The sequence below is a fragment of the Perognathus longimembris genome, chromosome 3 (assembly GCF_023159225.1).
Source record: "Perognathus longimembris pacificus isolate PPM17 chromosome 3, ASM2315922v1, whole genome shotgun sequence".
Classification (NCBI taxonomy): Eukaryota; Metazoa; Chordata; class Mammalia; order Rodentia; family Heteromyidae; genus Perognathus; species Perognathus longimembris.
The window spans coordinates 21,502,504-21,523,724 of NC_063163.1; the positions used below are offsets into that span (position 1 = coordinate 21,502,504).

Consider the following 21,221-nt stretch of genomic DNA (forward strand, 5'->3'; position numbering starts at 1 on the left):
GCCGAGATCTGAGGATGTCAGTTCAAAGCCAGTCTGGACAGAAGTCTGTTGAGACTCTTTTTTTTTTTTTTTTTTGCCAGTCCTGGGGCTTGGACTCAGAGCCTGAGCACTGTCCCTGGCTTCTTTTTGCTCAAGGCTAGCACTCTGCCACTTGAGCCACAGCGCCACTTCTGGCTTTTTCTATATATGTGGTCCTGGGGAATTGAACCCAGGGCTTCATGTATACGAGGCAAGCACTCTTGCCACTAGGCCATATTCCCAGCCCCTATTGAGACTCTTGTATCCATGATCAATCAGCAAAAAACCAGAAGTAGAGGTATAGCCCAAGTGGTAGAGCAGCAAGCAGCCTTAAGCAAAAATGCTTTTAAAACTCCCATACACAAAAGTATTTACCCATATTGGGAAGATGATAAATGTACTAGATGTTGGTTCAGGACAATTTCTGTTCCGCCTTTTGTCCCCTGTCCCCACAGCACACATTGTCATGTTTCTGTCATTGATTTATTCATTATTTATTGAGCCGACTTATCAGGAACTGTGATAAGTGGTGGAAAATACAGATTCTGACACTTGAATGGTGTTTTACAGCTTGCAGATTATTCTCACATATATGAAATTCATTCAGTCCTCAGAGGCATTCACTTCATTCCTCCCCAGTTATTCCCTGTTTCGCTTTATATTTCTTTTAATGTTCCGTTCTCCTTCCCTTACATCTTTGGTGTGTTTTCCAAGTGCTGGGTGGGATGGAGGTGGAGAAAGCTGATGGAAGCCCAGGTACTATGTGGGAATGAGATAAGAACGGAAGTCCAGATACATTTGCAGTGTCCACTTTAGGATCAAAAGATCAAGTTCTTTTAAGGCATATTGTCTTTTATTTAGGAAGATACAAAGAGTCACCTGAACATGAACAAGGACCATCTATATATCCATCACTAGGGTCTCTGCTTTTCCAGATCCTCCTGGATTCTAGTTAGCATAGCTCACACCCAAGGTTGGTCACTTGCTCCCAGAAAACACATCTAGGTCCTCTGGTCCACACATCAAAAGGCCTCAGTTGTGTTTCCTCTTATATTTTGTAAAAACTAAGATATGCGCAAGACACAGAATACCCCAAAACAACCAGAAAATGACCGTTTTAGTATCAAATCACTGTTTCATGATTATCTTTCATGGCACACCTTAGTTTTTATAAGGAAACAACAATAGCTTTCCTGGAGTAGATTAGCTCCTGGTGGATGATATGTTGTTTCTCGAGGTAGACAATTATGGCGGCCTGCTGCTTGCGTGCCAGCACGCAGTACCTCTCACAGTGCAGTCTGTGCTTAATCCGAAGTGTTCTGTGGATGATGACACCATATATAAACTTCTGCTGTGACACACACTAGCTTCATTCTGGCCCCCCCTTTGGCCCCAGAACATTCTTCCTTCAGATTGTACCATAGCACCCAGCTCAAATGTCACTTTCCAGGAGAGAAGCACTGGATTTAAACTCATATCCCCATGAGCATCTCTTTACTCTCATTGTGACATTTATCACCATCAGAAAAGCCATTAATACACATATGTATTAATTGTCTCCTTTAAGAGACAAGTAAATATTAAATAAGTAAATATTAGTGGAATCAATAAATGATCGACAGAGACTTATGTCTATAGTATACCAGCTGTGTTCTAGGTTTTGGAGATATAGCCATGAGCCAAGCAGATAGTAATCTCTGAACTTTTGGGGTCTTATAGTCTAATGCAGGAAAAGAGACATCAACCAATATGGAAGAGAAGGGGAGGCTGCTGGAGTGGGGCTGTACTACTAGGATGACTTAGCCAGGCCGGTGGCTCATGCCTGTCATCTCAGGAGGCTAAGATCCCTGTTTGAAGCCAGCTAGGGCAGGAAAGCCTGTGAGACTCTTATCTCCCATTAACTACCAAAAAAAAAAAAAATCCAGAAGCGGAGCTGTGGCTCAAGTGGTAGAGTGCTGGCCTTGGGAAAAATAAGCTCAAAGACAGCACCCAAGCCCTGAGTTCAATCCTCAGGACTGGCAGAAAAACAAGAAAAGAAAAGCAGAAGAAAGAGGACTTGAAGAAACCAGAAGGGAAGCATGCCACCATGGAGAGGAAGGGATGGGATGGTGATTGGGGGGAGGAATGAGTCTTTTAAGCAAAGGGTGAGGGAGGGGGAAAGGCTTTGAGACTGGTTGAAGACATTTTCCCACACTTAGGGAAATGGTAAGGTGTGCCAGAGAAGAAGACTGGGGCAGCTTCAATTCTGGTGAGTCTTGTAGGTTACTGAAGGAACTGTGGGGAGCCATTGTATAGTCCTGAGTGAGCAGAGTGCTGTAGCTACTTAGGTTGTAATAGGATTCCTGAGTTTGTGAAAATACAAGGGTGGGAGCAGTTAGGAGACCAGTGTAATAATCCAAGAAAGAGGTGATGGTGGCTTGGTTCAGAGATGATGAAACCTTTAAGTAATCTGGAAAGATTACTTAAGATTGCAGACAGTGATGATACAAGAAATAAAATAATTATTTAAAAATACGTGCAGCATAACAGTGGGACAAAGGTTGAACCAATTCAGTAGTGAAACCCACTAGACACTAGATTGGAAATGAACTATACAAGGGGTGGGGAGGAAATCAGAAGGGGAAAACTGGGAATAAGCAGGGGATGATCACCTTTACAATAAAAAATTTAAACACCAATAAGTAAAAAAATATGTTCAGAAGCTGGACACTGGAGGCTCATACCTGTAATCCTAGCTACGCAGGAGGCTGAGATATAAGGATTGTGGCTTGAAGCCAGTCCTGACAGGAAAGTCTGTGAGACTCTTAGCTCCAATTAACCACCAAAATGCTGGGAGAGAAGCTATGGCTCACTTGGTAGAGTGCTAGCCTTGAGCACAAAATCTGAGAGACAGTGCCTAGGCCCTGCATTTAAACTTATGGCCTTTCACCACAAAAAAGAAAAGTACAGAATTGATACAATTAGAAGTCTTTGGCTTATAAACCAAACAAATAGCATATCCTCTTAGAAAGTCAGCATTTGAACTTGGGACTTGTGTGTCAGTTATTATTTATCCTCAAAGACAATAAAAACCATACCAAAAGGAGTGAGGAAATATATTCAGTATCAAAATCTGTACTTGCAATTAAACAAGCTAGTTTGGGGCTTGATCTTATTTCAGCTCACTGACATGAGTACCGTAATTGTTCAGTAGACATAAACATTTCAAAATGAAAATGACACTTATCCGTGAGGAGACTATAAAAGCTCACTGGGAAGTTACACAAAAGGGTAAACATTGTTATCAAGAACAAAGATCTTTCCTGATTTATCCTGATTGACAGCCTGTATTTCAAATGGATCTGATAACCATTCAGTTCAGATCTCTGCCTCTGTCTCTTGGGCTATGGCGAAAGCCCTTTGGAGATTATTCAGTCTTTCCTTCTTCACTAGCAGGCACTGGGCAAACAACTAGTGTGCCACAAACATTAATTGACTCAATGATTTCTCAACATTTTTCTCTATCTTGTCCGTGTGTGTGTGTGTGTGTGTGTGTGTGCCTGTGTTGGTAATTTAGCTTTTTTTCTGAAGGTTGGCGCTCTACCACTTGAGCCACAGCAGATCCACTTCCAGCTTTTGGGGTGGCTAATTGGAGATAAGATTCTCCAGGACTTTCATGTTTGGCCTGGTTTTTGAACTATAATCTCAGCCTCCTGAGTAGCTATGATTATAGGTGTGAGCCACCGGTGGTGGTTTTATGCCATCTTCAATTGAGGGTGCACTTATTCATTCACCAAAGTTACTGATCAGATAATCATTCGTAATATAAAATCTCACAATGTGCTGAGCACAAAAGCAGGACAGATGTTAGGGAGCCCTCCAGATTCCCAATCCACGTGGGGATACCAGGAAAGGCTTCCTGGCAGAAGAGTCCTGTAGGCTACAAAGTGACAGGTAAAGGGGAATGTGCAATGTTCTAAAGGAATTAGAGAACCGGATGGAATCTTGTCGAAGGTATTCAAATATACAAATATCCCTGAGACTGGAAAGGGCTGCCCATAACATTAAGGGTAGCTGGGAAGAACTGCATGGAAAGATGAGCAAAGGTGCTTGGATCCTAGGGAGAATCAACATGCAGGGGCTGAAAGCTCCTGGTAGTTTAGACTGGACTTCTCGGGCCTGACTCACTGATGACTGGAGGGAGCCTAAGGTCTTACAATACTCTTTACCTTCCGCCTGCCCCAAGGGTGCTTCAGAGAGGGGGCTGCCTGAGTGGCCCTCCCGGAGACACAACACCTCCAGCCTCACCTTTTCGCCCATCCAAGTTCCCCTGGTGGCCATGTCAGCCCGTTGGTTCCTATTGTGAGGCCTCTGGACCGGAATTCATCTCCAGAATGAGCTGTGAAGGAGCGTCCTAGGGTAGGATACTGCGGTTAGCTTTTTGATCCTGGGGATTTTTCTCTACACGATCATGGCAGCAACCGTATTTGGCAGCAGGCTCTCAGTCCCTCTAGGGGATTTCGGTTTGTTTAGAAAACTTTCCGAGACGGACGGACCTGGTCTACTGCAGCGCCAAAGCCACTTCCAGAGCTCGTCCGGCCGGAGATGGCCACGCATTTCCGCAGAAAGTTTACGTCCCCCTCGTAGAGTGCCGAGGAGAGGGGGTGCGGTTAGCGGGGATGGGGCGCTGAGACAATCCCTCGGATACACAACGATCCTGGGAAACAGCCAGATGCAGAAGAGAGAAAGTTGGGCTGGAGCTGGAAGGGGCGGGAGCAAGGGGGGGGGGGGACTGCAGGGAGGGACCCCGGTCGCCCCCGGAGCGCTAGCGGGGGTGGAGCTAGCAGCCCCGAGCGGCGTCAGCGTTTAAGATGCAAATCGAGTGCCGGTCGCCACCACCTCCCGCCCGTCCCCCTCCTCCTCCTCCCTCCCCGCCCGCGCCCCCGCCCGGGGAACCGCGCTCCGCTCCGCAGCTCCGGGCCGCCCACGCCTCCTGCGCGCCGCGGCGGGCGCCCGAGCCGGGCGGCTCTACTTAAGCGCGGTGCGGGCCGCGACCCAGCACTCGCCTGGAGCGCGCGGGCGAGGCGGGTGCATTGCACGGGGCTCACGGGGGCGCCCGGTGGTGGTGGTGGTGGTGGTGGCAGCGGCGGAGGCGGCGGCGGCGCGCTCACACCGCGCAGCTCCCGGCTGCAGCGGCCGGGGTGCAGGGCTGGGCGAGCGTCCCGGCGCCGGGGCTCCTGAGCGCGGCCAGCGCCGTGCGTCCCCGCCGCTGGCTCAACCCGAGCACTTCTTGGCCATGGCTCTGGCGGACAGCACTCGAGGATTACCCAACGGGGGAGGCGGCGGGGGCGGCAGCGGCTCCTCATCGTCCTCCGCGGAGCCGCCGCTCTTCCCGGACATCGTGGAGCTGAACGTGGGGGGCCAGGTGTATGTGACCCGGCGCTGCACCGTGGTGTCGGTGCCCGAGTCCCTGCTCTGGCGGATGTTCACGCAGCAGCAGCCGCAGGAGCTGGCCCGGGACAGCAAAGGCCGCTTCTTTCTGGACCGGGACGGCTTCCTCTTCCGCTACATCCTGGATTACCTGCGGGATTTGCAGCTCGTGCTGCCCGATTACTTCCCCGAGCGCAGCCGGCTGCAGCGCGAGGCCGAGTACTTCGAGCTGCCGGAGCTGGTGCGCCGCCTCGGCGCGCCCCAGCAGCCCGGCCCCGGGCCGCCGCCGCCGCACTCCCGGCGCGGGGTGCACAAGGAGGGCTCTCTGGGCGATGAGCTGCTGCCGCTGGGCTACGGGGAGCCGGAGCCGCAGGAGGGCGCCTCGGCCGGGGCGCCGTCCCCCACGCTGGAGCTGGCTAGCCGCAGCCCGTCCGGGGGCGCGGCGGGCCCGCTGCTCACGCCGTCCCAGTCCCTGGACGGCAGCCGGCGATCGGGCTACATCACCATCGGCTACCGTGGCTCCTACACCATCGGGCGGGACGCGCAGGCGGACGCCAAGTTCCGGCGGGTGGCGCGCATCACCGTGTGCGGCAAGACATCGCTGGCCAAGGAGGTGTTCGGGGACACCCTGAACGAAAGCCGGGACCCCGATCGGCCCCCCGAGCGCTACACCTCGCGCTATTACCTCAAGTTCAACTTCCTGGAGCAGGCCTTCGACAAGCTGTCCGAGTCGGGCTTCCACATGGTGGCGTGCAGCTCCACGGGCACCTGCGCCTTCGCAGGCAGCACCGACCAGAGCGAGGACAAGATCTGGACCAGCTACACCGAGTACGTCTTCTGCAGGGAGTGAGCGCCCCAGGTCCCCTCGCTTCTCCCGGGCCCACTGCCTCGGCTCCGCGCTGGGGAGTTGATGATCGGTCCCCAGCCCCTGGCCCCTAGGTTCTCCCCGCCCCCCCCCCCCTCCACTAGCTCCGCCAGACTCCTCAGCACCCCCTCTTTAGACTTTGCAGCCACAAATCCTCTGGGCTTCTTCGTCTGTGGACCAGGCTAACCAAGAGTATTGGAACGTGACCCTTCCCCCACCCCACCCCACCCTTCCTTTGTACTTCCATGTGGATCCAGTCAGGCAGTGTGGGCGCAAAAGCACCAAGTATCTGGCAAGGACTGAATTGTTCAGAACCCGATTAGACCAAGTCCGGGGTATAGAAGATTTCCTTGAAATCCTCTCAAGCCCTTCGGGACTCACTCCAGGTTTAAGAGATCAGAACTGATGACACCGAGGGGGAGTGGGGGCTAGGGGGCTTAGAAGGTTGCAATCGTCTTTTTGATCTTCGTTCAAGGTAGAGTTTTTGAAGACAGAATGGAAGACCGACGCTTGAATTCAGAAATCCCCATGGAGGGCAGTGCAGTGACTAATGAAAGTTTTGAAAAGTTACAGGCAAAAGTATTGGACGAATGCCAGCACTGTGAAAGACCTTATCTCTCTCTCTCTCTTTTTTTTCCAGCCCCGCTTTGCCTGTGGCTTAAACTTGTGACGGGGTGGGGGGGGGGCTTTCTCCTCCACTCGGTGTGGGGGGAGATCTGGGTTCCATTGATTAATATGACAGCCTTGGGGGTCCAGAGGGAGAAAGGACGCCGCTGTCTCGCTGTCTCCGAAGAGGCCTGGAGGCCCCAGATTGCCAGGTGCTTCCAAAAGTCACCTGACAGCGATTTAAGTGGAGCTGGGTAGTAATGCACGTCGTTTCGTGGGCAGTAGGATGGTACAGCCATTAGATCTAGGATTTTGTTGGGGACGGGGTGGGAGGGAAGAAAGAGGGGAGGAGGGGTGGGGGGGAGCAGCAGACATAACCCATGTTTATTTGAAAGTCGAAAGTGTGTACCATTCATTTGAGTACATAAACATTTAAAAAAATCAAACCGTTAACTCAAATTTGCATTTTTATCAAGGTTAGTGACAGATCTACTCTTCAACTGGTAGTTAAAAAACAAACTGTTTTGGGTCCCTAAACATACATTGTGAATACTTATATCACCCAACCAAAGAGTTACTCAGTAAGACTTTAGTTTTTCAGTTGTTATTGACTATACATCCTGAATTTAGAATCTGTGTTAAGTAAGCAAAGTTAGTTCAATGTTGGTTATTTAGACTTAAAACTTAATGAAAAATCCTTATTTTCTCCAAGCCCAGCACATCTTCACTGCTGGGCAGAGCTAAAACAAACAAAACAAAAACCCTCCCCCCAACATTTGAAGTTAAAATGGAATCTTGTCAAGTGGCAGAGCTACATAGAAGTTTAACCACGGAGGGCTGCCCATCTCTCTATGTAAAATGGAATATTTTTTAAATGAAGGCAAACTAAGTGCTTAAATGTGGCAGAGCAATAAAATGGTGTTTTAGGGAAAAGCAACAGAAACAGGAGACCTGGTTGCCTTATGCCTTTACTCTCACGTGGCATGAACTCCCAGTGTGTACGCTGTGTTCACCATAAGTGAGGAGGAATGGCAGACTCCTCATGCTTCTCTGAGGCATCCTTTGGAATTCTGTGAGGACGGAGAAGACTTTCTATCTCTTCGTTTGTTTTAGCATCTTTCTCTGAAATATGTTTTTAAAGAATTTGTAAGAATCGTCTTTAGTGTTTAAATTAGTGCTATTTTCTCCTTCCTTTCTAAAACAAATCTTGTACTGTATCTTACTACGTCCATGACAGATTTTAGAAAGTGGGGCAGTTTCATTCATAGACTCATGTGATCTAAGCTGTATATACCATATATAAACATTTTACATGAATCATTTAGTTTTTTAATTCATTTACTAATACTATAAAATTTCCTATATAACCTCCCCAATAACTTGCATTGGCTGGTGTGTATATTAAAGCTTCGATGAGTTTCATATATCCTTGTCTATGGTGAATTTGAGCCAGGAAAAAATACATTAATTGTAATACTGAATTTGCTTTATACCTTTGGTTTCCTGGAGTATTGTATACTAATAGTATGTACATTAACTGTCTACCTAAGATCAAGACGCCTGCATTTTTAATCCACTAGTTTTTTCATTTTAGTGTGGAAGGAAAAGTTACGCTCTATTAAAGTTATGTTTTTTGAAAAATTAGCTTTATGTACAATGGCTGTAATTTTAAGGGAAATAAATGCAGAAATCCAGGAGGTTGTTTGCTCAGAGAGGTAATATTTCAGAGCTTACCTTTAACTTACATTTCAAGCTGGAAATGATTGAACATCGTTTGCTTACTGTGAGTGTCATATAGCGTGTCACTCCTGTAGCATTTTGTTAGATTGCTCAATGAAAAAGCAAATGGTTGTCATTAGGACAGATCAGAAACGTTGACAGATGGCAAGACTTGGTGATGCTGATGTCCCTCATCAAATCTGCACAAGTCCATGAGTGGGGAAGCTAAAAGTTTGTCTCTCTTACTCATCTTAGAGATTGTATTTTGTATAACTTTGAGCCCAGTAGTCATCTTCCCTTCCCCCCACTTCTGCCCTTTCAGGCACCCCATAGGTTCCTTTAAAGAATCTAATGTTTGGGACAACAGTAAACTAACTTTTTTTTTTTTTTTTTTTTAACAAATGTTTGTTCTTTCTGCTCTTGAAGTGAATGCATCAACACTTACTACTCTAAGCCCCACATAATAACAAGGCAACTCTTTTCCATGGAGAACAGAATATAACTGAGTTCAGCTCCCTGGGCATGAGCCTTTTGGATCCATTCCTTTCCATGTGCTTTTAAGGTCGGCAGAGTGAATTGAGTGTCGGCGATACCTAGGAGCTTGGATAGGATATTAAACAGGGCCTCTTTGAATTAGCCCTCCAAAACCACCATTCACCTAACATGGCAGAATGAGGAAACTATTCAGATAATTATGACTGCCTTATTCTGACTCAGAGAGAAAGGCATTTGCATATGTTGCTCCAATTACCAATTTGATGTCCATAAATATAACTGAATGGCATTAGGTAACTAGATTTGTCGACAGAATTATTCATTGTGGTGATTTAAAAAAAATACCATGTTTTTGAACCAAGTATTTATCTGCGTTTAATACATAACTATGAATCACATTCTAGTTTTTAAAATAATGTTGAAAATATTCCTTGGAGTATGAAACTGAAGAATTTTCCCTAACAATACTATTTTTATTTTTGTGTTTCTTATTTGGATTAAAAAAAATTAACAGCGGTGATAACTTATAATACTAGATAAAATTGTCTTCTCTTACGAAATTCATAATGTGCAAATACCAAATAGGCAATGCTTGCCACATATTACAGTTTTTATTGGAATTTTCCATGGAATGTTACTACATTAAAGCCATGTAAGTTGAAGCTTTGAAAGTTTTTTACTCTTCAAATTATGGCAGATTCCGGGCTTATTCAAATCATTTTTGTACTCTTACAAAAAGTGGTAAATTGAAATACAGACATTTAGCAAAGCTTTGGTAGGAGTTGTTGAATTCCTTAGGAATTTCTTCTATATGTAAATCACAAGTACTTTACAGAATTAAGTTTTTAAAACCTTAAATGGAGTATTTTTATTGTAAACCTATTGGAGTGACTATTCTCTTTGGATTTTTTCCCTCATGTTTTTCCTTACTAAGAATCATTTTAAAACCTGAATTTTAAACAGATTATCTAATGCTGTCTCTTGGGAAATGACTTTCCAGAGTCTTTAATACCTGAAATAGGTTTTTCTTATAGCTAGAAACAACTTGTGTTGTAATCAACTTCTCATTTTCATAGTTTGGGACAATAAAATGTACAAGTATTAAAGGAGAACATTTAAAGATATTAAAACTTGAGGATTTAGATTCTTTACTGAAGTCCCTAAAACTTAGACTGAAGAAGTTCACCCAACTATCTACATTGGATTATAACTTTTTGTGGTAAGAGGACTAGTTGGCCAAGATTCCTTGCCACTTAAATGTTCTGTGATTGTTTTCCACAAGCCAAGTTTTTAAAACAAATTCTAAGTGTGTTTTGAGACATGTAGACACTAACTGTAATGTAAACAATTATACAACTGTCTTTGTGACTTTATAGGCAGGTACATTTTGCTACAAATATTGAATATAAATGATACGAATTCCCTTATTACCACCATTATTAACCATTGAATGACAAAGGGTTATGGCATTTATCATGGATGTGAATTTTAAAGATGTAAAAATGGTTTAAACTTTTCTGGGCATCTGAAAATTTTTCTCATTTGTTAAGTAATGTAAGATTCCCACAGCACTATCTGGGGTTCTGAAACTGTTGCAAATGTTATTTGCTAGGTGATAGATATCACTGAACCATTTTCTCAGAACACAAGGAGAGAGGAAAAATACTACCAGATATTTCTAGTGAAACACTGGCAAGAAGAAACTTCCTCTCTATTAAAAACAAAAGGCATGGTGATGAAGTCTTTTCATAGGTGCCTAAACAGTGAGAATTCCTTTAGCCATATAAATGCTCTAGAATTTTTTGTTGTCCCTGTTCACAACCAGTTGTACAAGAAAAATATTCAATACTGTTTCCCTCCCTGTGTGTGAAGTAATGAATCATTGATTATGTGACTCATTATGTATTCTATTAAACACTAAAAAAATAAAACATCACTCCTTTAATAATTTCTCTTGTCTCCTTGGTATGGATTGGCTGAAATGCTGATCTAATTTCAATTAAAGAGTTCTCTAAATACTGGGAATGCTTTCCAAATTGTTGTGGGACTAATGATGAGCATTATCTCCTGACCAAATAATTGGCCAGCTGGGTCAGGCATCAGTTAAGTTCTTTCCCCAGAGTTTATTGTCAAGAACATATAAGCAATTTACACTCATTGCACAAGAAACATCCTGCACAAATCTTTCCTTTGACCACAGGCTTTGCAGCCATTATCAAGACTATGGGGGGAATATAGATACACTGGGAATATAACTAGAAAGGACCTCTTAAAGTATTTAAGGATGATGAAACAGAAGCTTTCAGGTAAACTAATTAAAAATACACTTCATGAAGTTAAGTTCTAAGGAGCGTTTGGACAGTTTCTGCATGATCTCCAGTCTGTAGTTCCTTGTTTACAAAGAGAACACAGTGGTACTGAGGTTGGGAAATCACAGAAACCCAAGACTGCTGGGTTATGGCACAGGAAGCTGGCATTGGGTGAGGAAAATGAGCCAGGCGTCACCCTTCCTCTTTTCTTTAGTCTGTACTTCCTCTAGATAGCTTTTGTTTTGTGCATATCAGCACACAGCTATATTTTGAAACCTCCCTCTTTGTCCGCAGTTTTTCCCATAGTCCTGTAGTGTCTTTATAGAGACTTTGTATACACATGGATCCATATTCCTCCTTTCTCTATTCAGTAGAAATATGCCTAGTCTCTGCTTTGCCCTCTTGTTTCAACCATGTATCTAAGACTTGCAATACATGCACATGTAACAATGAGCTACCTACTACATTTTCTTTGATAATTCCATGACATTTTGCACGAGATGCCATTGCTTCAATGTACTATCATTTGTTTTATCAGTCATTTTTTTTACCTTTATGAATAGGTACTTAGGTCTCCATGGTTTTTCTGTCTGTATACCAAAGAATACTGTGTTAAAATTCCTTTTACTTATATGTCTATATACCTGAGTCTAGCTCTTTTTTTTATTGTATTTTATTTTGGATACTGGGGTCTAAACTCAGGGTTTTATGTTTGTTAGGCAGGTACTCTACAACTTGAGCCATACTTCACCCCAGCTTTTTATTTTTGTACAAAGTAATATTAACACAGAAATCACTTAGATATATATTTTTCTTCTTCAGAGACTTTGGAAATACAGAAAGTTTTGGCCTTATGATTATTTTAACATGCTATTTTTGACATTAGGATTGTACAGATAAACATACACTTCCACAAGTAATCATTCCTTGACCCTGAAGCATTTGCTAGGCAAGTGCTCTGTCACTTGAACCAAATCCCAATCCTTTTTATTTGCTAGTCCTGGCGGGGCTTGAACTCAGTGCCTGGACACTGTCCCTGAGCTTCTTTTGCTCAAGGCTAGCACTGTATCACTTGATCCATAGCACCACTTCCGGCTTTTTCTGTTCATGTGGTACTGAGGAATTGAACCCAGGGTTTCATGCATGCTAGGCAAGCACTCTACCACTAAGCCACATTCCTGGCCCATCCTTTTAAATTTAGTGATTTTTCAGATACGTTTTGGTGCTTCTGTAGTCCCAAGGCTGGCATGGGCTGACGATGGTCCTCCTGTCCATGGCTTCTCTAGCTGAAGTTACGAGTCATCGTATCCAGTCTTAAACTTGCACCTTCCCTCGGCCTGGTGGTATGCAGTAGCATGCACTGCCTTGGGATACAGGACAGTGTATGAGCCACAGCTTCCAGGGAGGCATTCCAAGCCTCTGCATCTGGGTCTGCCCTGCACCCAGAGGCTGACCTACTCAGTAAGTCAGGGAGATTCAATGCATTTTTGTATACACTTGCATACCATTCAACATATTTACTTAAACATTTATAAGCTCCACATTTAAGGGATAATATGCGTCCTTTACAAGGGAGAACTCAAATGGTGTAAGTCCTTAGGTAGAGTCAAAGTTCAATGCATAGAAATGGAGGGACAAAGGCTGAACAGATGCAGCAGTGGTACTTGCTAGAAGCTATGTTGAAAATGAGTTATACAACTCGTGAGTAGGGACGAGAGGGAAAAACTTGAAGAGAGGAAAGGAAGGGGTGACATTGTGCAAAAAGAAGTATACTCTATCTGATTTATGCAACTACAACCCCTCTGTACATCACCGTTATAATAATTATAAGTAAAGAAATAAACATCAAGAACTGGGTGTTTGAAAGAGATGGGGTGAGGTCAAGGGAAAAAGGGGTGGATGAATGATGAGAAGAAGGGAAGAAGGAAGCCAAGAATCCAATGTATATCCTACAAAATTAAGAAGAGTGAGGAAAGGGGTGGGTAGGGGTAGGTGAGAATGTTGAAAGGGATAATACTGATCAATCTGTTGTATTCATAAACTGCTTTGTTAAATGGCAACTCTTTTGTACAACCACTTAGAGCTAATAAAATTAAAAAATGCATTTTTGACTCATCATATTTTCAATTAATAATTGAATTATTGGTACATACCTCCACCATAGGTGGAAGAGGATATGAAATAAGATGCATTTAGAAGTTTTGCAAGGTGGGGATGGTGGTGGTAGGAAGTAACTTTTACAGTCATTAGGTATGTAAGTATGAAATTTTACATAGCTTTCATATTGAGGAAGAGACCCCTTTGTTTCTCTCTTATTCCATTTCTGTGGTCGGTTATGGAGCTTGAACTCAGGGCCCAGGCGCTGTCCTTGAGCTCTTTTTGCTTAAGGCTAGTATCTAGGAATTTGAGCCACAGATCCATTTCTAGTTTTCTGATGCTTAATTGGAGATAAGAACCTCACAAGGACTTTTCTGCCTGGGCTGGCTTTGAACTGCCATCCTCAGATCTCAGCCTCTTGCGTAGCTTGGATTACAGGAGTGAGCCACTAGTACCTGGCTCTTCTTTCCATTTTCATCTGAGATGTTTTCCATGAATTAGGACCAATACCTGGTTTTTTACAATGTATCAAGTCTAGAGGAGCCATCACTTATTCCTTACTACTCAGGAGGAATTGGAAAGGATGGGAACAGAGAGATGTGAGATCTGTAGCCTAACAATAGGACATCTGAATATCAGCTTTACTATTTGAGATACATGTATATGAAATGGGATTTCATCCATTTATTTGGTAAGTGACTTAGGAAATGATTTCATATTATTAGAAGAATGACAAGATTACATAAACATACAAGATACAATCCTGTACAGTAAAAAAATTCTGAAATTGTAGAATCCCAGGGATAACTTCCCTCTTCTGCCATTAAGAATAGTATCACACACATACACATACACATACACATACGTGTGCACACATGCATACTTGCATGCATACACATGTGTCTTGGCACACCAAGTCATCCTTTTAACTTCACCAACCATTAACTGAGCTTCTGATCTATTGCAGGCTCAGTCCTCTTCTTTCAGGTATGCTTCTTTACCTTCACTGAGAGGAACATGGCCACTTAGCAAATGGAAGGGTCCTCTACAATGATCAGAAACTACTGAAATTCGTTGGAGTTCTTTGTAATAGTATCTTACAACATTTCATGAGTTATTTACCATTTATTCCCCCATGAATATTATGATGTTTCATTTCCCTTTCTGGGTGGATAAAGGGAGACTACAATCTAAGGTCAGAACACACTGTAATTTTTTTTTATATCCAGAAAGATAAAGATAATAGAAACAGTTTCTCGCTCTTTCTTACTCCTTCTTCTTTGTCAAGCATTGAATACAACCCTAGCATTTTGAGTGGAAGCAGGGAAACAAAACTAAGGGTTTGCCTTATTTGTGACTTGGGTTGCTTGCTTCTACTTAATGATTTAGGCTGACCCTTCAGTCATTTTTGACATCCATTTGCCCACTTATTTATAAACTGGGGCAGGGGGAAGCTTATTTTATTTTTGCTCCAGGGTTTAACATAGTGTATCTGGCATGACATAGATCATTAATAAAATTTGTTGAATAAATGAATGAATGTGCTAATTCATTTCTTATATCCATCAAGGGAAGATAACTTAAAATTTTCCAACCTGTAACACACTACACTAACAAAAGCCAATAAAATCTCTTTATACATACATAGGCGTAATTATATAAAATACATAATAAATATATTTTCAGTTATAATTGTTTATACTTTTGAGCAGTATATGATCTATATACACATATATTTGAGCATTTCTAGCTATAGTTTCGTGAATGCATTAAAAATGTCTATCCTTTTACCTTATTTTAAAATAACAGAGATTAGAATGAGACCAGATTTATTTTTTTCTCTAGTTATGTGACAACTGTTCCAAAGCCCCATGTGAATTTCTGGTTAAAGTAGAAAATGCTTAAAAAATACTTGACAATGTTTTCATTTTATGATGGAAGTCAAGTTCACTGACAGTCATACTCTGGGTTTTCCTCTGGGGCTATTATTTGCTGTACTTTCGTAAATCTTAACTGGGACATTTCAAGAGGTGCTTCTAAGAGTTGTAGGAAAGAAATCTGACCTCTCTGAAATGCACGAGTATCCTGTTCCAAATGTTCTTTGGTGAGAGTTGTGGGTTTTTTAAAATGACAGTTGCAAGGACTTTTTAAAAACTAAATGATCTGTTCAGTGATGTTCTGACTTTACAATAGTGAATGTGTGTTGATTTTTTCCCTCTGCTTAGAACTATGTACCTTTGGAGTACAAGGTCATTCCATGAGCTACTGTCGAGGGTACAGAGTTAAAAGCTTTGCTCCCTAGTTCTAAACAGTGAATAAAAAGCTGGGTGCCAGTGGCTCACATCAGTAATCCTAGCGACTCAGGAGGCTGAGATCTGAGGACTGTGGTTCAAAGCACTGGGCAGACAATTCTGAAAGACTTTTATCTCCAAATAACTACCAAAAATCTAGAAGTAAAGCTGTGGCTACAGGTGGTAGAGAGCGAGCTAACCTTGGGCAAAAAAAGCTCAGGGACAAGGCCTGGGCCCGAAATTTGAGCCCCATGACCCACCAAAAAAAAAAAAAAAAAAAAGAAAGAAAAAAGAAAAAAGAAAAAGGAAAGGAAAGAAAACTATAGTTTTGTTTTAGTTTTGGCATCCAATGGTTAGAAAGTGCTTACTTTAGGCTTGAATCTTTCTTTCTTTCTTTCTTCCTTCCTTCCTTCCTTCCTTCCTTTCTTTCTTTCTTTCTTTCTTTCTTTCTTTCTTTCTTTCTTTCTTTCTCTCTTTCTCTCTCTCTCTCCTTCCTTCCTTGTTTGAAATGGGCTAGTATATTTGTTAAAACAAATATCTAGTCATAAAATCATGCAGGTTTTATCAACAATCCTGAACTCTGTACAGTTCAAGATGACCAGATGCCCTTTGAACAAAATTCTCCAGGGCTGTTGAAAGGGGACTAGGTGAAGATTGAGGTAACCATGCACTTATTAGTGGAAATGTATGAAAAATAATTATGATAAAACAAGAATTCTTGCTAAATATAAAAATATTAAATTAATACAGCTACACAAAACACTGTGCTTCAAGACAATTGTTTTGGGAGACATTTATTTCTGAGCTACAGGAAATCAACTTAACATAATGTTTAGTAGAGTGGAAGAGTGAGTTGGTGATGTTAGAAAAATGAAAAGTTTCTGGTGGGGGAGAACAATGAAAGCAATAACATTGATCAAGCTGCATTGTACTCACAAACCGACATGTTGAACTGGAACCTATTTCAACAAGTACTTAAGGATAATAAAAAATAATTTGAAAAAACTTTAGGAGAGATATAGAGGTGAAGTTCACACAGCAATATGAATCTACATTTTTCTATAGAACTATATGCTTCAATTAATCCAAAGGGTAAATCTTAGGTTACATGTGTTTTTCATATAAGGTAAATGACATGGATTTAGTGATGAGAGCACAAATAATGTAGAAAATTATGAAAAGGATAATTCTTGTATAAACCTACTCCCCCAAAGGGTTGACATTGAAATGACCTTAATGGTGAGGAGGCTGTGTACAGTTGGCTCTCTAGTTGTGCACTGCCAGTAACATAATGCTCAAACCTAACAGCAATTTATTATCTGGGAGAGTTATAAGTCAAACAATAAATGAGTCTACTATCTTTCAGTAACCTAATTTCTGAAAAATTGAGAATATGTGTACATGTCAGTATGTGCTTAAATTTGCATTATATGAATTTTCTATTTTTGGCACTTCGTCCCTCTCCATTAGCTCAAATAATTAAGAGTTAGTACTCAAATGGAATTGAAATGAAATTCCACCCAATTTGGATTTTCAAAGGGCTTTGCAAGACATTATGACTCCCATTTCACAACTCAGAGGAAGGAATGAGCAACTGGTTATTTGGGATAAAAATTAGTATTTAGGCTCAGAAACCAAGTTAGCATTTCTAATGTTAAGAAAGGTCTTTGTCTATGTTCTTTCTATTTCCATTTTTTTGTCAGTCCTGGGTCTTGGACTCAGGGCCTGAGCACTGTCCCTGGCTTCTTTTTGCTCAAGGCTAGCACTCTGCCACTTGAGCCACAGCGCCACTTCTGGCCGTTTTCTATATATGTGGTGCTGGGGAATTGAACCCAGGGCTTCATGTATCCGAGGCAGGCACTCTTGCCACTAGGCAATATTCCCAGCCCCCTATTTCCATTTTTTTTATAGATTAATTTTGTGGTTTTAGGATTTATAGCATGAGACTAGTCTTTGTGAAGCAAAAGTAAATGATGCAGAAATCACAGCTCTGAAACCATACATCCAAACAAACCTTTTCTCTTTTTAAGGTGTTTGTATTACATACTTTGTCACATTGACAGAAAGCTAACAACCAGAGTTGTCCAAGAGTTGTACTAGCCTCAATGGGACTAGGCGATGATGCCTTTGCCTGTGAAAGAATTGAATAGAAAGTTTAGCAAGGCTTAGCGAGGCAATGTGTCAAGTCTGGAAAAGAGCAAGTCAGCTCCACAGCTTCAGGAAGCAAAGTGAAGATAAACAGACCCTACCTAGGTGAAATCGAGCCAACCTGGCCATAGGTAAACATGAAAGAAAGGTTGGGAAATCTTGAGAGGTATTGTCAACAGCTAGGAGGTATGCATGCATGGAGTTAAGGCCCCTGGGAATACGCATGCGTGGAGTTTAGGCTTCTAGAAACTCCTATTTTATCAGCCACAAATGTCTGAGACTTAGATTAAAATTCCAAATTAAACTACTTAGAAATGCAATTTGGGGTAAATATATCTTTAAGCACACAATTCAGGTATATTCTATTTTGTATTGAAGATCACAATATTAGAAGCCAAGTAGTGAAAAGTCATCACATGACGGCTATCTCAGAAGTATGTCACTTTCTCTACAAATGGTTTGGCAAAGCAGCTGCTTTCCCACTGAGCCGCAGGAAGGACAATGAACAGATCACAATGGTGCCACCCCCAGGTCTCCCTCTTCCTTTCAGCGGGCCGCAACATCTCTTATCTATCTCTTCCAGAACTCAGAAAATACGTCTTCCTAGCAGAAAGGCGCCAGAGTGAAGGCATACCCATCTGCAGCTATCTGGGACACCTTCAAGGGAGTGAGTGAATGACTGGTGGTGAGAATCTGTCCCGATTTCATTTGTCACTGGCAGGGCCTGCTAGCAATTTAATATTCTTTATTATTATTTTACATGCAACTTCCTTCCTAGCTTATGATTCCTGTCAGGACTGTGTATTATTACTCATTAGTCATTTTTCTTGGCTTGGTCTATAATGCTTCAAAGGAGGGCTGGTGTGTCTCAGTAATTTTGCTAGCAATTTGATTTGTGTTCTCTAGAATCCCAATTTAGTTTCATCAGCACATTTCAACACACAACAGCTGGGGCCCTGGATGTGATCATTTACATACCTTAGCAGCCCAGAGCTAAGCACCAGGAACCCAAAATCTGGCCAGATATTTCCCCAGAGCCTCGATTTTTGAAATAAGCACTGTTTTCTGATTTGTAACTGTTGGTGTCAGTGACAACGTGCTGCGCATACTTTAAAAAAAATGTTGGTCTCCTGGTAACTCAGGAGCTGACACACTTCGTCCTGTAGTGTAGTCAGAAAACATGTTTGTCTTATTTCTGCATCAGATAACAATATTACCCGTTCCCAATATAAATATCAAACATGAGGAAATCAGTTTGTTTTGGGTGGGGTTTACTGGGATTGAATTGAGGGCTTTCTGCTTATACTGTACCACTTGTTCTCATTTCATTGTTTCTTGAGATAGCGTCTCAGTAACTTTGCCTGAGCTGTCTTAAAATTAGAGATCTCCCTGCTTCCATCTTCTGAGTAGCTGGGATTACAGCCATGCACTACCATGGTTGACTGGCAGTAAGATTCTTAATTGGTCAAGGGTTGCTTGAAGGCAGATAGTTCTTTCAGGCATAAATGCCCTTGTGACAGAGCCCACAAGCAGGCCTTGTTACAAGCATCCTGCCATTATGTAGCCACAGCATGAAGAAAGCTATGTCAAGCTGTGGTAAAACTCAGGTTTCTGTTCATCATCTTTCAGTTTATACTCAAATTCTTCAATTTAGTTTGTGAGATAGATTGAAAACTACTACTTGTCCCCAAGGACCTACATCCTAATTTTTAGAACTTGAGATTGTGACAAAATTACCTTTGCAGATAGATGTTCATCAACTTGGGAGCCTTGAGATGAGTAGGTAATTCTGGATTACTAGGTGAGTTCTGAATGCCATCACAAATGTCCTTCAAGACAGGCACAGAGACGAATTTGACAGAACAGGAGAAAGCCAGCCTGTGAGGCCAGCCTATGAGACAGAAATGAGAGAAATGTGGCCAAAAAAATCAAAGAATACAGAAGCCACAAAATGCCATTAGAAGCAAGAAATTAATCCTGAGTGTGTGCCAATACCTTACTCTCAGCATAGCTGAACCCATTCTTGACATCCAATGTCAGTGTTATAAGAAAATTCTTTTCTAATGTTTAAATCATCAAGTCTGTGTTAATTTGTTATAACCATCATAGGAAACTAAGTTCATCTAAATCTCTTTATTCCATTGTTCTTGGACAGGTAACTTACAGAATTCAAACTTGCTTCTGGAAACATTCATTTGGTTGTAGCAGGTGTCTCAGTGATGATCCATGTGTTTTGATTCTTCTCTCCTTGTGAAAGTGGGGAGCAGTAGGGCAGATGAATAAAACAAAACACCCAAATCAGTAGCCTGGAAGACTAAGTATTTCAAGAAGGAGAGAGAATAGTCTTTGCTCCATTTTCTTTCTTTTTTTCCAGTTCGCATGAGAAATTACTGTACTCTACTAACATAAAATAGTGTTCTACAACATACCATAGATTGGAATGACAATGGCTATTGGTGTGAATGATGAACTATTGAAGTTATGGGCTGAAATAGGGCCATCTTTACCCTGTTTGATTGGTAGCAGAATACTGGCAGTTGTCACCTCTGCAGTCATGGATCTGGGGTTTACAAAGGTCAGCTTGCGAGTTATATGACACTGTACCATGGGTGTCACTGAAGATAATGAGGGCCCCCGGAAGAGCCCAGTTCCTCACAAGTTGTAGTGCTCAGTGAAATGTTTTGGAAAACCTAATGGAGTTTTAGGTTCAGCCAAAGGTCTCAGAAATATGGAAGAGAAGATTTTTTTCCGGAGATTAAAAAAATGTTCTTCATAAAAGTAGTTCATGAATTTTTTCTATTAAAAAGCCAGAAAAACATAATGCTTCTTTTATAATCATTGACTTCCTCATAAAGCAATTACTGCTTCCTATAGAGGAAAGTCAGAACTTTATAATTAAATTGGAGAAATTGGAATGCGTGGTTCTTTTTTTTCCCCCACAGAAAATTTCAAAACTTGCTGTGCGTGGCTATGTGTTTGCCAAAACATATCAAAAAGCAAGTGTTTTGTTTTTTACTTATTATTTTGTGATTGAAAACTGTGCAGTACATTCTTGTGACTAATTCTATTTTCTCAAACATCTTCCCACTAGAAATGAATGAACTTATCAGAGATAGATTGGGGTTGTTTGTAGAGGAAATCTACACATAAACCTTCATTTTAATTGTAACAAGTACCTAGGAGTTTGCAGTTTTCACATGCTTTCTTTTTTTCTTTCCATAAGTCATCCTATGGCACCGTGGTACGTATTGATTGAGGTAATAA

At 42.0% G+C, this 21,221-nt stretch overlaps 1 protein-coding gene across 1 annotated transcript; it reads left to right on the forward strand.

The window, feature by feature from the left end:
- The first annotated feature begins 5,052 nt into the window (after positions 1-5,052).
- Kctd12 (potassium channel tetramerization domain containing 12) lies at positions 5,053-11,060 on the forward strand. Its single transcript, XM_048341228.1, has one exon. It carries the CDS (start codon positions 5,294-5,296, stop codon positions 6,275-6,277), a length of 984 nt encoding a protein of 327 aa, XP_048197185.1. The 5' UTR covers positions 5,053-5,293; the 3' UTR covers positions 6,278-11,060.
- The last annotated feature ends 10,161 nt before the right edge of the window (positions 11,061-21,221 follow it).

What these genes read in the sequence shown, in the direction of transcription:
- Kctd12 (XM_048341228.1), top strand. Translation starts at nt 5,294, where the DNA reads ATGGCTCTGGCGGACAGCACTCGAGGATTACCCAACGGGGGAGGCGGC.